This window comes from Taudactylus pleione, unplaced genomic scaffold, assembly GCF_031769625.1.
Source record: "Taudactylus pleione unplaced genomic scaffold, aTauple2 ptg001285l, whole genome shotgun sequence".
In the NCBI taxonomy this organism is placed as follows: Eukaryota; Metazoa; Chordata; class Amphibia; order Anura; family Myobatrachidae; genus Taudactylus; species Taudactylus pleione.
Window position 1 is genome coordinate 107049 of NW_028285685.1, and position 15279 is coordinate 122327.

General features: G+C 47.9%; 1 protein-coding gene across 1 annotated transcript in view; it reads left to right on the top strand.

Moving 5' to 3' along the window:
* The window catches only part of LOC148443391 (uncharacterized), an 89136-nt gene that overhangs the window by 23196 nt on the left and 50661 nt on the right, over window positions 1-15279 (top strand). Inside the window, exons 7-10 of the mRNA XM_088462892.1 lie at window positions 3922-4217; window positions 8574-8693; window positions 8798-9017; window positions 9231-9374. Coding sequence (XP_088319018.1) covers window positions 3922-4217; window positions 8574-8693; window positions 8798-9017; window positions 9231-9374 — 780 coding nt within the window. The remainder of the gene's footprint in view (window positions 1-3921; window positions 4218-8573; window positions 8694-8797; window positions 9018-9230; window positions 9375-15279) is intronic.

Below are 15279 nucleotides of genomic sequence, written 5' to 3' on the forward strand. Positions count from 1 at the left end.
CTCCTCACTGCATACATTGTAACTAATCTTACTGACACCTTTCATAACTGCATACATTGTAACTAATCTACTGCCACCTTTCATCACTGCTTACATTGTAACTAATCTTACTGACACCTTTCATCACTGCATACATTGTAACTAATCTTACTGACACCTTTTATCACTGCATACATTGTAACTAATCTTACTTACACCTTTCATCACTGCATACATTGTAACCAATCTTACTGACACCTTTCATCACTGCATACATTGTAACTAATCTTACTGACACATTTCATCACTGCATACATTGTAACTAATCTTACTGATACCTTTCATCACTGCATACATTGTAACTAATCTTACTGACACCTTTCATCACTGCATACATTGTAACTAATCTTACTGATACCTTTCATCACTGCATACATTGTAACCAATCTTACTGACACCTTTCATCACTGCATACATTGTAACTAATCTTACTGACACATTTCATCACTGCATACATTGTAACTAATCTTACTGATACCTTTCATCACTGCATACATTGTAACTAATCTTACTGACACATTTCATCACTGCATACATTGTAACTAATCTTACTGATACCTTTCATCACTGCATACATTGTAACTAATCTTACTGACACCTTTCATCACTGCATACATTGTAACTAATCTTACTGACACCTTTCATCACTGCATACATTGTAACTAATCTTACTTACACCTTTCATCACTGCATACATTGTAACTAATCTTACTGACACCTTTCATCACTGCATACATTGTAACTAATCTTACTGACACCTTTCATCACTGCATACATTGTAACTAATCTTACTGACACCTTTCATCACTGCATACATTGTAACTAATCTTACTGACACCTTTCATCACTGCATACATTGTAACTAATCTTACTGACACCTTTCATCACTGCATACATTGTAACTAATCTTACTGACACCTTTCATTACTGCATACATTGTAACTAATCTTACTGACACCTTTCATCATTGCATACATTGTAACTAATATTACTGACACCTTTCGTCACTGCATACATTGTAAATAATCTTACTGACACCTTTCATCACTGCATACATTGTAAATAATCTTACTAACACCTTTTATCACTGCATACTTTGTTCTATATAATACATTTTATATTACTATTGCATCTTACTGAATGGATATTGTAATTCTATTGTAAAGTACCTTATTAATGACTGTAGCAATGTATTAAATATAAATATATTTGATAAACTACTGCCAACCTGCTCTACTTAGTGATTGACTTTATCATCATCTATTTCTCAGCATATGTCTGATAAGTGTACAGGTAAGAGCTTTGATAGAGAAGGTCCTCCATCCCCCGCTCTCACCATTGTGCAGCTCTTACAGACTAGAGGGAATAACCTGGTAACAGGTCAGTCACTGACCACTCACTGCCGGCTTCCTTCTGTCACTGCCTGAGGACTTCTGGTGACAGAAAGTCAGGGGATGTATAATGAGGGTGGTCTGATAAGTGCACAGGTAAGAACTGTGATAGAGAAGGTCCTCCATCCCCCACTCTCACCATTGTGCAGCTCTTACAGACTAGAGGAAGTAACCTGATAACAGGTCAGTCACTGACCACTCACTGCCAGCTTCCTCCTGTCACTGCCTGAGGACTTCTGGTGACAGAAAGTCAGGGGATGTATAATGAGGGTGGTCTGATAAGTGCACAGGTAAGAGCTGTGATAGAGTAGGTCCTCCATCCCCCTCTCACCATTGTTCAGCTCTTACAGACTAGAGGGAGTAACCTGGTAACAGGTCAGTCACTGACCACTAACTGCCGGCTTCATTCTGTCACTGCCTGAGGACTTCTGGTGACAGAAAGTCAGGGGATGTATAATGAGGGTGGTCTGATAGGTGCACAGGTAAGAGCTGTGATAGAGAAGGTCCTCCATCCTCCGCTCTCACCATTGTGTGGCTCTTACAGACTAGAGGAAGTAACCTGGTAACAGGTCAGTCACTGACCGATCACTGCCGGCTTCCTCCTGTCACTGCCTGAGGACTTCTGGTGACAGAAAGTCAGGGGATGTATAATGAGGGTGGTTTAATAAGTGCACAGGTAAGAACTGTGATAGAGAAGGTCCTCCATCCCCCACTCTCATCATTGTGCAGCTCTTACAGACTAGAGGAAGTAACCAGATAACAGGTCAGTCACTGACCACTCACTGCCGGCTTCCTCCTGTCACTGCCTGAGGACTTCTGGTGACAGGAAGTTGGGGGATGTATGCAAAGGGTGATATTGAGAAAAGAGATACTTGTCGAGTGAAATGTGCTGCTGAATATGGGCAAGTGAATGTAAGGGGGCCCCCGTACCGTATGGTCACCTTTTCCTCTTGATGAACCAGAGGACAATGATATGCAAGCCAATGGGCACCTGATATACCCAGCTATGGAGCACTAATATACGGGCAGTTGCAGCTTGCTTATTTAAGGTCTGTGAGTATTACCACCAGTGCACACATACATTTCGGATCGTAGAAGGATCCATAAGTAACAACTTATTTTCAGTAAATGACTGTGGATCCGTGAATGTCACCTTCTATTATACACTCTTAAAAGGAGGTTAGACAATACAAGGCACAATATATGTTTACCACTGAGATGGTTGGATTAACTACATACAGCCGGAGACTCTTGAAATTCTTTCTAAGAGGTTTTTCTTGGTGATTTATATCACCTTAAGGTGCCTACACACTTGGCAACATTTTACATGATTTGCCCGATTCTGACGCATTGTGTCTACTCAAGATTACGATACTGATGCGCATACCCACAGGTCGTACATTGCATCTTCAAATCTGCCGTGCTGTGGGGCAGATTTGCCAATCTCGTACACTATGTGGTGCAGATCGTGAGTACTTTTTACATAACTTTTCCCGTAACTTGACTGACTGATCCCTGTACACATCCAATCACCATCTTGTGCAGCATCGTGATTTGAAGGAGAAGGATGTGAATCAGCCTGCACACCCAAGTCTGGACTTCTGTGTTTTGGTGAGTATTGCTGCTGCATTGATGCACCTATAACCACTGTCCACCAATGTGAGCCACCCACTGTCCACCTATAAATGCATGTCCCAGCCACCATCTGCCTATATGAGGCGGGTGGTGGCTGGGTCATGCATTATACACTCTGTCCACCAATGTGAGCCACCCACCTACCCACTGCCCACCAATGTCACCCACGCTCTGTCCCCCTAAAAGTATAAGGCATGACCCAGCCACCGCCCATCTATATGAGGTGGGCGGTGGCTGGGTTATGCATTATACACCCTGTCCACCAATGTAAGCCACCCACCTACCCACTGCCTACCAATGTCACCCACCCTCTGTCCCCCTAAAAGTATAACGCATGACCCAGCCCCTGCCCACCTATATGAGGCAGGCGGTGGCTGGGTCATGCATTTTATACCACCTACCCACTGTCCACCAATGTCAGGCGCCACCTATTAATTACCTAGAAAATATTAAAACACCATAACAAACATTAAAACACCATACAAAATATATTAAAACACCGTAAAAAACTCCATAACAAACATATTAAAACACCATAACAAACATATTACAACACAATAACAGACATATTAAAACACCATAACAAATATATTAAATCCCTGTAAAAAAATTAAATGTGTCTAAAAATTAAAATATATACATTACAATACAACCAAACATATTCAACATTAAAAATCACAAAACTATTTAGATTTATTGAAAAAACTATATATGTCCATATTTTTCTTCTTACTAAAAATGTCTATGGATAAGGAGAAAGAATATGTCACTGGATTCCTGTAGATCTTGGAGTCCACAGAATGTCTATGGCAGATAAGCTGTAGAGCCTACTCCAATAAGTCAAGAAAAATGACAGTGTTGGAGGAATTGCTCAAGTACAACAAGAAGTTTTACTCTGATGCTACCATCAAAATGGTCCGCGTAAAAATCCAGAATTTGCGCACGGTGTACGTAAAGGAAAGGAAGAAAGTGGAGGAATTCAAGCATTCCGGAACAGCCACCAATGATATCCATCAGCCCACACTGTGGTACTACCACCTGATGTCCTTCATCAGCGAGCTGGAGCCACAACGGCAGTCACATGTGTTGATGGCCAAGCAAGAGGGACTAGTGGAGGCTGCAGAAGTGAGTGGACCATCTGAGGCTGTTTTGGTAAGCAGAGACACAGTTCATACACCAAAACCTTTTTTAAAAACAAAAAATTTTAGAAAAATCTGAAATGTCCACTTTAGACAGTTATCTCAGACAGTCCTCCTACCATGGCACTGCACTAGGTCCATATACTCCTCCCTCACTTCTTTGGCACGTGCTGTCGATGTTCTTTGAATTGGTGGTGCAGACACTGATGTAAACTGGGTAATCTCCTTCGGATGTCCTGCATCTTCTGACCTAGCTGTGACTGGTCCCCATTGTGCACACAGCATGCCATCATGACCCAGTCTATCTTATCCCCACATAGGTTTATGGTGGTGTGAAAAATGCGGAACCGGTTACTCAGTATTCCAAACGCATTTTCCACAATGCACCGTGCCCGGGATAGACGATAGTTGTAGATCCTCTTCTGTCTGGTCAGGCCCTCTGTGCAAATGGCTTTATCACATGTTCATGTCTGCAATGAAAACTAAATTAGGCCGTGCTTTGTCTGGTCCAGTGATGGCAAGTGGAGGGTTTTGTTGGCGAGTCTCTGGTAGAAAGCTGTCTGTTTGAAGGAACCACAATCCGAAGCACGGCCATTCTTGCCAACATCCACAAACATAAATTCATAGTTGGCATTCACCACTGCCATGAGAATGATGCGGAAGAAGCCTTTATAGTTGTAGTAATATGATCCGGTGTTGGCAGGTGGGTTGATGCGTATATGTTTTCCATTCGATTGATCCTCCACAGTTAGGGAAATTCCAACGTTGTTCAAGCTCTTCAGCGATGCTCTTTGACTCATCCATGGTGTTTGGAAACTAGAAAAATAGTAAAAAAATGAGTTAAAACATGACCATAATATTTTTCTCCATTTTCTTCCTATACAGACTCCCACCCAAGACCCTGATTTGTCCATAACTCCTGACAGCAGTCTGATCAGAGACAGCAAGGTGGATATATCATCCCCATGCCCACCGACCATTGAACCCCCCCCAACATCTTCCGCATCTCCCCAAAGGAAAAAAAATGGTAGGGCAGAAAGCAGCGGCAACAGCAACCCACCGAGCCGGAGGACATATTCCTGCAGCAGGCAGAATGAATCCTCCAAAGAAAACCGGACCATATTGATGACTTTACGTCGCATATAAATAGCGCAATGCGCCAAATGATAGGACACAGACAGAGGGAGTTTCAGAGGCTGGTCTATGAGCTGCTGATTAGGCCTCTAACTTCTAATCTGCATATTTCTACATATATAGCAGACCCTCTTATGTGCTCACCTGCCCCAACCGCCTCTGTGGGGCCCCCCAGCCCAGTTGGAGGTTACTCCCCCACCCAGTACCCCATCCACAAGCCAGGCTATTTACACTGCTCTGCTGGAGGCAGAAGATGATTTGCCACATTTTTTGAAGATGTATTTTTTGTATTATTGTTGCCTGTACTATCACCAAATTTTATCACACCCAATAGCTACTGTATGGTATACGGTGGTGATGACGCTGATTGGACAAGGTCACTACACACATGGAGCAAGTACAGATTGATGGAAGCCGGGGCCACAATCTGTACTTGTGCCATGTGTGTATTGGCCTGTTTAATCTGGCATCTGACCAACCATATACCATACAGCAGGCTACCTATTGGGACTGATAACATTTGGTGATAATGCTGTTTTCTGCATTTTATATGCATGCTTTAAAATTTATATATAAAAAACCTCAAAAATCTTATGTATTACTGTGCAGTGTTATTGGCACAGTGTTATTGGTGCAGCCTTATTGGCAGACAATATTGTTATCTAATGAGTGAAGAAAAAAAAAAGATATTTTTTTTTTTCTTTCACAAGAAATAAATGTGTAGTGTTTTTTTTCTTACCTTACAATACTGGTACTGCAGCACTTTAACAATAGCCTTGCAGGTCTCCGGGATGATGATGCCCAAGGACTGAGGGGAGATGAGGGTCCCAAACTTCAGGTCTTCCAGTGACCTTCCTGTAGCCAGGTACCTCAGGGTAGCCACCTGCCTCTCTTCAGCAGGGATTGTCCTCCGCAGCCTTGTGTCCTGCCTTCGGATGTAGGGGGTCACCATACTCAGCAACTCCAAGAAGGTGGCATCATCCATGCGCAGGTAGATGCGGTAGCCCGTGTTCGCCTTGATCTCCATCAGCAGGGGCATGTGAGAGCGAGTATCCCTTTGCAGCAGCCACTCCTTGGTTCAGCATCTTCTCCTCCTTTTTGAGTGGTCCTTTCCTTCATCACCTTGACCCCAGCATAGGCGACCAACACTCTATACCAATAGGGATCCATCAGCACAGAATTCAGGAACAGGATAGAATGCAGGTAGCACACACTTGCAGGTAGAACACACTTTGCAAAGGCAAGCCAAATACAAAGTAGAGCACAGTAGTTATGTACTGGGTTCAGCAGGTATACACCTAGCCTCACTAGTAGCAGAGCAGAATGTGCACAGAGTTAAAATGGTGCCTGCTTTTTATACCCCCTAGCTAGCCCCACCCATTTTTAAAATTTTCAACCAATCGTGAAGATCCTTGTGTGTTGTTTGGTAAGCTCATGATTTATCGTGTACGATTTCACGATTTGGACATCGTACATGATGCGCGATCGTGTATCCAATTGGTGGCTTTTTACACCAAATCGTGCCCACGACGGTGAGGTAGTTCCCTGAATTATATGTATATATATATATATACTATGTGTATATATATATATATATATATATATATATATATATACTGTATATATATATATATATATATATTCCATAGACCAAAAACCTTATGGTTTCATATGTTCCATTAAGGTTGCTTAGACATGATCTGAAAATTCACAAAACCTATTGATTTTCTGCCACTCAAACTTCAAAAAGCAATGAAATTACGATCATTAAGGCTGACGCCTTAATGGACGTGTTCCTTGCGCAATACAGATTAGGTATGCCATCACACCCTGTGGTTAACGGCAGATTCAGCACTCACAGAATGAGATTGCTGTCACTCACAAAATGGTGGAGCTGCTAATTCACAGAAATGTGTGCTCATGAAATACACACATGCAGTCTATGCAACTGAGGAATTTGTATTTTTGCTCATGCATCGCACTACCCGTGTGCGAACCAGTCACTGCGGTCCAGTAAGGGTTTGCAGTGTGTACGCATTCCCTCCTGAACGTGACTGACAGGAAGTGCCATTTGGCCAGTGGTCAGAAACGCAAGGTGTCTGTGCATTTGAGCGCCATTACGGGGGCATGTATAATTAAGACCATGCGGCCAGAGGTCTAGTTGCACCCAGGGATGCGTTCATTAGCATATTATTGCAGTGGCTGGGTGCGTGCAATTTCTCTGTAGCATTCCTTGCTGAATCATGCCCTCAGTTAGAACATCTGTTACGATCACCAGGCAGATACCGTGTAAGACCACTAGAGGCACGCTGGCTTGGTCAATAACAGCCCCCATTGTTCACAATTATTTTACTTTAATAAAGGGAAGGCCGCTCAGCTTAGTTGGAGTTCCAAAGTCCAAAAGATTTATTTGCACAAAGAAATACAAATAGAGTACCGCCCCTTACACTGCGCATGCGTGGCTGGCACCAACACAAACCTTCAGTTCTCAATGCACTGACTTCCAAAGGTCACTGCAGTACAATTTATAGGTTCACATTCAAATAGTCCTTAGGGAATAACATCATTGGGTACAGAGGGCGTGGCTTGGTTTTGCATGGAGTGACAGCGTTTTGCTGCGGCTCCCATGATTTCTCAGGATTTTATCTTGTTTCCCTGGTGATCTATCTTACCTGCTGGTGCGGGTATGTCTCCTGAGGTCTCTGGTGTGTCGTGTGGGGGTCTCCGGTGCCTTGCAGTGGCTGAATCTGCGATGGAGCATCCTGAGACTGTAGCAGTGTCTGCTCTCCTATCAGTGAGCGCTCCTGACCACTGTGTGATGCTGCCTTGCGGCTGAACTTGGCCTCCTCCTGATGCTGTTGTGGTCCTTCCACGGCGCTCCACTCTGCAATAATTGGTGCTGGGTGTCTGTTCCCCACTACTGTTCCTCTGCTGGGTCTCTGGTGTGGTGAGTCACCTTGCAGCCGCCATCTTAGATCCTGGAGCCTCCTGTGCTACGCTCCTCCATTACACTTCTCCTGTTGCCTACATTATAGGAGTGTATCTGCATAACCTGTACTGCTGTCTGGTTGAAGCTGCTTGACTGCAGTGCTCCTTATTGTCGGTGACCTATACAATACTGCTCTGATTGGGTTCACCTGCTGGATCCTGTAAAGTGGGACATATTGAATTCCTATTAGCTGTGCTGCAGGCTGTTGGCACTAAGTGTTTATCTGTAAATTGCTGGTTCTCATAGTGCTTCTATTGCACTATATTACGTGTGGAGTGTCCTCATATTATTTGTACCAACATGGGTAAAACTGGCAATACCACTGGGGCTGCTGCCAGACTGGAGAAGTATGCCAGAACATCTCAGGTACCTCTATCATCTAATCAAGTTGCGGCTGCCCCCCCCCTCTGCCTCTTGAGGGTGATGCTGATCATAGTGGTGCATCTCATTCTACACAACAAATTTTACAGGCCATCTCCACCTCTGAACAAAGAGTCACTGATAAAATTGGTCAAGTTCAAGTTGATGTGTCCTTGCTTCACCAGGATTTCCAAAAAATAAGGGATAGAGTGGGTGAAGCAGAGCACCGCATTTTGGACTTGGAATATGTCACCTCTCCTTTAAAGCATAAGGTTGAACATTTGTCTTCTCAGGTGGTGTCCACTCAAGCTAAACTGTCTGATGTTGAGGGTCAGCTTAGACACAACAATATCTGTCTTGTTGGGCTTCTTGAGTAGTCGGAAGGCTTTACCCCTGAGAAATTTCTTGAGGACTGGCTAATTCATCTATTTACTTGGGAAGTCTTTGCTGTGCCTATGGAGCATGTCCATAGGCTCCGCTCTAGACCTGCTCCACCTGGAGCTCCTGCTAGAACCTTCATTGCTCATCTGTTACACTTTAAAGATCGGGGCACTGTTCTTCGTTTGGCCCGTGCCAAGGGTCCGCTGCAGTATGAGAACCATTCTGTTTCAATGTTCCCTGATTTCGCATTGGAGGTGCAGAAGAATCGATCGCAGTTCTTGCAAGTCAAACGCAAACTTCGGGACAGTAATATCCAGTATTCCATTTTATATCCTGCAAGATTGCGAGATTGCATTTTTTTGCTACTACCATGATGCGGAGGTTTGGTTGGAAAGGCAGCCCCGTGCTCCTAGTTGAAATTTTTCTGTCTCAAATTATTTGAATCCTTCAATTTAGGCATTTGCCCTTTACACTGATACAGGTCTCTATAGCAATTTTTGCAATTTCTTTTGTTTTTACTATTTGCTATTTTATTGGGTATATTTTGTGTTTGATCACTATAGTATGTTGGTCTATATAGTACTGTATTGCATATAATGTATAACAAGAGATATGGTAAGAACTTACCTTTGTTATCTCTGTTTCTACGAAGTCCATAGGGTCCACAGGGTGACCTTGGGGTATAGCTGGATCCTGGATCCTCGGGCACCATGGAGTCAAAGCTTTCAGCTGCTCCCAGGATGCACTTGGGTCCAACCTCCCCTATACCCCGCCCCCGAGCCACAGGCACCACAGTTGGTAAGCAGCCCAGGCCGGAGGAGGAGACGAAACAGAGAGAAGGAAGACTGGAACACACAAGAACCATACTCACAGAAATGGGAGACGGAAAACCGGTGACCAGTCACAGGGCCCATATGAAGCCAGGTGCGTCAGGGCGGGTGCCCTGTGGACCCTATGGACTTCATAGAAACAGAGATAACAAAGGTAAGTTCTTACCATATCTCTTGTTTTCTACTTCAGGGTCCATAGGGGTCCACAGGGTGACCTTGGGGATGTCCCAAAGCAGTCCAACTAAGGGCGGGGACGCTCCTGTGCTGATAGGAGAACCCGGCGCCCAAAGGAAGCATCCTGAGAGGCAAAGGTGTCAAACGCATAGAACCTCAAAAAGGTCTGAATGGAAGACCAGGTGGCCGCCTTACATAGCTGAACAGCAGAGGCGCCACGGCTAGCAGCCCAAGAAGGGCCCACAGACCGAGTGGAATGAGCCTTAACAGAGGCTGGAACAGGTAAACCCTCCTGCATATAAGCCTCAATAATAACAGAACGAAGCCAACGGGCTAGAGTCTGTTTGTTGGCAGGCCAACCCCTCTTGTGAAAACCAAAGAGGATAAACAAAGAATCCGACTTCCTCACAGAACTAGTCCGGTCCACATAAACATGGAGTGCACGGACAATGTCTAAGGAAGCCTCCCCAGCCGAAAGATCAGGCGACTGAAAGGCTGGTACAACAATTTCCTGATTAATGCTGAACCTGGAAACCACCTTAGGCAGGAACTCAGGACGAGTGCGAAGCACCGCTCTGTCCTGATGAAAAATCAGAAAAGGGGGACGACAAGAAAGCGCCCCCAAATCTGAAACCCTCCTGGCAGAAGCAATTGCCAAGAGGAAAACAGTTTTAAAAGTTAGCCACTTGAGCTCCACTGATTCCAAGGGCTCAAAAGGCGGACCCTGTAAGGCCCGAAGAACCACCGCCAAATCCCACGGGGCCACAGGTGGCACAAAGGGAGGCTGGATTCTCAAAACTCCCTGGAAAAAGGTGTGTACGTCCGGCATAGCAGCGATCCTGCGCTGGAACCACACCGACAGAGCAGACACGTGCACCTTCAGCGAGGAAAGACGTAATCCAAAATCCAAACCCGACTGAAGGAAAGCCAGAATACGCGAAACCCGGAACACCTGGGGATCACAGTTTCTGGCCTCGCACCACTGAAAGAAAGTGTGCCACACTCTGTGATAGATCCTCGCAGAAGCAGGCTTGCGCGCCCTCAGCATGGTGGTAATAACGGAGCTAGAAAAGCCCCGAGACCTCAGGACGGCTGTCTCAAGAGCCACGCCATCAAAGATAGTCGACCCAGATCCGGGTGAAGACAGGGCCCCTGAGACAACAGGTCCCGCCGTTGAGGTAGGAGGTACGGAGCGTCGATGGACAGGCTCCGCAGATCGGAGTACCACGGCCTTCTGGGCCATGCTGGGGCCACCAGGATCAGTGTGCCTCCGTCCTGTTTGAACTTGCGCAGGACCCGAGGCAGCAGAGATATCGGAGGGAACAAGTAAGCCAGTTGAAACAGCCATTTCACCGACAGCGCGTCTATCAGACTTGCGCCTGCGTCCCTTGTCCTTGACCCGTACACAGGCGTCCCTTGTCCTTGACCCGTACACAGGTCCAGCTCTGGCAGCCCCCACTTGTCCACGAGTAGTTGGAATACCTCTGGATGAAGCGACCATTCCCCGGAATGCACGTCGTAACGGCTGAGGAAGTCTGCCTCCCAATTGAGGACTCCTGGGATGAAAACTGCCGAGAGAGCTGGAAGATAGCGCTCCGCCCAAGCCAGGACGCGAGACACCTCCAACATCGCAGCTCGACTGCGAGTCCCTCCCTGGTGATTGATGTACGCCACCGTGGTGGCGTTGTCTGACTGCACCTGAACGGCCCTTCCGTGAAGAGCGGTGCCGGACAACTGCAGGGCTCTGTATACTGCCCGCAGTTCCACGATGTTGATGGGAAGAATCGCTTCCTCCGCCGACCAACGACCCTGAAGTGACAAGGAGCCTGTCACCGCCCCCCAACCCCGGAGACTGGCATCTGTCGTGAGCAGAACCCATTCCGGGATCCAAAAGGGGCGCCCCTCTAGGAGATGAGCCGTCTGCAGCCACCAGGCTAGGGACAGACGCACTTCCGAGGACAACACCAGCATCTGAGAGCGGATCCTGTGTGGCAATCCGTTCCATTCCGAAAGAATCAGCCCCTGCAGGGGCCTGGAATGGAACTGAGCAAACTCCACCATGTCGAATGCCGACACCATGGACCCCAAAACTCTCATCGCTGAGTGCACCGACACTCTGCCACTGCTCAGACAACTGTGAATCCGCAGCTGCAAGGAGGAGACCTTCTCTGGAGTCAGAAAAATCCGTTGCTGACGAGAGTCCAGCAGGGCCCCCAAATGAACCATCCGCTGTGATGGGATGAGGGAGGACTTCTTCCAGTTGATCAACCAGCCGTGCACCTGTAGACAAGCGACCGTCAGGTGGAGATGCTGGATCAGTACCTCGGGGAGCTTGCCAGCAAGAGGAGGTCGTCTAGATACGGTAGCAACCGTATACCCTGGCTGCGAAGATGAGCCGCCATGACCGCCATCACCTTGGTAAATACCCTTGGTGCCGTGGAGAGACCAAAGGGTAGAGCCCTGAATTGGTAGTTGTTGTGGAGAATAGCAAACCGCAGAAACCGTTGGTGCGATGTTGCTATAGGCACATGGAGGTAGGCGTCCTGGATATCCAGGGAGACCTTATAGTCCCCTGGTTCCATCGCCAGAATGATGGAACGCAAAGTTTCCATCCTGAATTTGGGAACCCTGAGAAACCTGTTCAGGGACTTCAAATTGAGGATGGGGCGATGAGAGCCATTGGGTTTCTGCACCAGAAACAGCGTAGAGTAATACCCCATCCCACGTTGAGACTGTGGCACGGGTATAATGACCCCCGCCGTCAGCAAGGCCTCTATGGCTTCCTGAACCTGCAAGGCCTTGGTTTTGTCCTGAGAAGGACTTGTGCAAAAAAACTGGCCAGGCGGCCTGTGCCGAAAAGACAGGGCGTACCCCTGGGAGACCACTTCTCGCACCCAGGCATCCGTGGTGGTATTGTGCCAGCACTGGGCGAATTGAAGAAGTCGGCCTCCCACTCTGGGGTCCCCCAGAGGGAGGCCCGTCCCATCACGCAGAAGGCTTATCTTCTTGCTTGGAAGAAGGGCGCCTAGCACTCCAGGCTTGCTTCTTTGGCTTTGAAGCGGTCTTGGGTGCGGACTGCCTTGGGAAGGACTGACCCTTTGCCTTGCCCTGAACCCGAAAGGAACGAAAGGCAGAGCTCCGGACCTTAGCAGGTGTAGTAGCTGAAGGGAGGAAGGCTGACTTGGGTTTCGCCAGGGTATCTACTATTTTGTCCAGGTCCGGACCAAATAGTAATTCTCCATTAAAAGGTAAGGCCTCCAAGCCTTTCTTTGAATCCGCATCTGCTCTCCAAGACCGCAACCACAAGGATCTACGAGCAGACACTGCTGCCGCCGAAACCCTAGAGGTCAACAGGCTAGCATCCAAAGATGCTTCTCCAATGTAGGAGGTGGCATCTCTCATCTGTCCTAACAACGCCCTCTGGACGTCCGGAGCTTCATCCGTAAACGTGTCCTCCACGGCGTTGGCCCACCCCTCAATGGCCTTGGCCACCCAGGAGATGGCCATGGACGGCCGGGCTACAGCCCGAGAGAGAATAAATAGACTTTAGACAAGTCTCCACCTTCCTGTCCGTAGGATCCTTCAGCGAGGATATAGACGGCAATGGCAAAGTAGCACTCCTGATGAGGCGTGTTACATGGGAATCGACTGCAGGCGGAGTTTCCCATTTCTTACAATGCGCTTCCGGGAATGGATAATTGGACGCCAAGCGTTTCTGTGGCAGGAAACGCTTACTGGGTGTCTGCCAGGCCACCGCCATGTGTTCAGTCAACTGATCAGACAAGGGGAACGCTGCAGAAGTAACCTTAGCTTTTTTAAAACTAGGATACCTCGACTTGGGAGCGGGTGCCTCATCCTCAATCAGAAGAATGGCCCGCACCGCCTTAACCAGAGCCCGCACATTGATGGAAGACTTAGTGTCTACCTCCTGGACTGAGGCATCTGAGGCTGAGTCATCCTGCACCTCACCATCATCCGAGGACCCCTCATAATCCGAAAGATGCGCAGCCTGCGCCATGACTGAGCGTTTAGACGCCCTCGAGGGCACGTCACTGCGCAACATCGACTGAAAAGCCGAAGATGCTGCCGCCAAATCTTGGACAGTGTGGGAAAGCGCATCCACCCAGGGTGGAGGAGCTGCCACAGGAGCCTGAAACGGCACCACAGCCTGCTGTGCCACAGGGGTGGACTGAATATACATTGGCAACCCCGCATAGGGACCAAAAGGCTGAGACCCCGGGGGAGTCTGCAATAATTGTGGGACACCCGGGGAATGGGGGATGGCAGGCAGAGGCAACGCCCTAGTAGGGGCGGCAGTCGGGACCGACAGACGGTCCGCGATGGACACCAGCACCTGGGAAAACATCGCCCATGGTAGCTCCTGCGACATGGGAGGTATAGACATACCAGGGAGCGCCTGGCACCGTCCACACAGGCCGTTCTGTGACAAATCCTCCCTATCCACTCCTGCAGAACAGCGCCTGCAGGAGAACAATACCGGAGCCCCGGAGTGCTCAATCTCCTCCTCAGACATGACCTAGGAAGAAAACGTGCGCACTCACAAGTGTGCTGAACAACAGCCCACAATATGGTACTGTGTAGCACCCAACTGTATGTGACGGACCTCACAAATACGTGATTTATATAGGCGAGGTCTGTAGAAACACCCTTCCCCCGCACACCTGTAGGACTTGTAGGAGAAGGAAAGGGATAGGTATAGGCTGACAGTAAGTAGAAAAAAGACACAGACAGGCAGCACTAGCAAAAGTCACATACCATGCAGGAAGTTATACTCACTGCACCTTTCCACTACAACCTCCCAGATTCAGTGTCTGGGAGGGCTATACTGCTGTGTACACTGTCCTTGTCGGGGGAGAGGTACACAGGGGGACCGGTCCGCGTGCTCCCTGAAGATCTGCGCTGCCAGTAAGAAAATGGCCGCTGGAGACCTCAGAGGAGGAGTTGCCATGTAACTGCAGCTCAGCGACGCCAGACTCCGTGCTGAAAGGCGCGCTGAGCTGAGGGGAGGAGCCGCTAGACAGGGAAGGCTTCCTCCCCTGGCTAGCATATTTAACCCCCGGGTTGCCGGCATCCCGCTTGCCGCATAATTTACCCTGGTGGTCTAGTGGTCTGGAGGGGTATGCCTCCGCTGGAGGGTGGGCCCGCCGCCACCGCTAGCGCCCCCGGTCTGTCCCCTAGACCGGGGG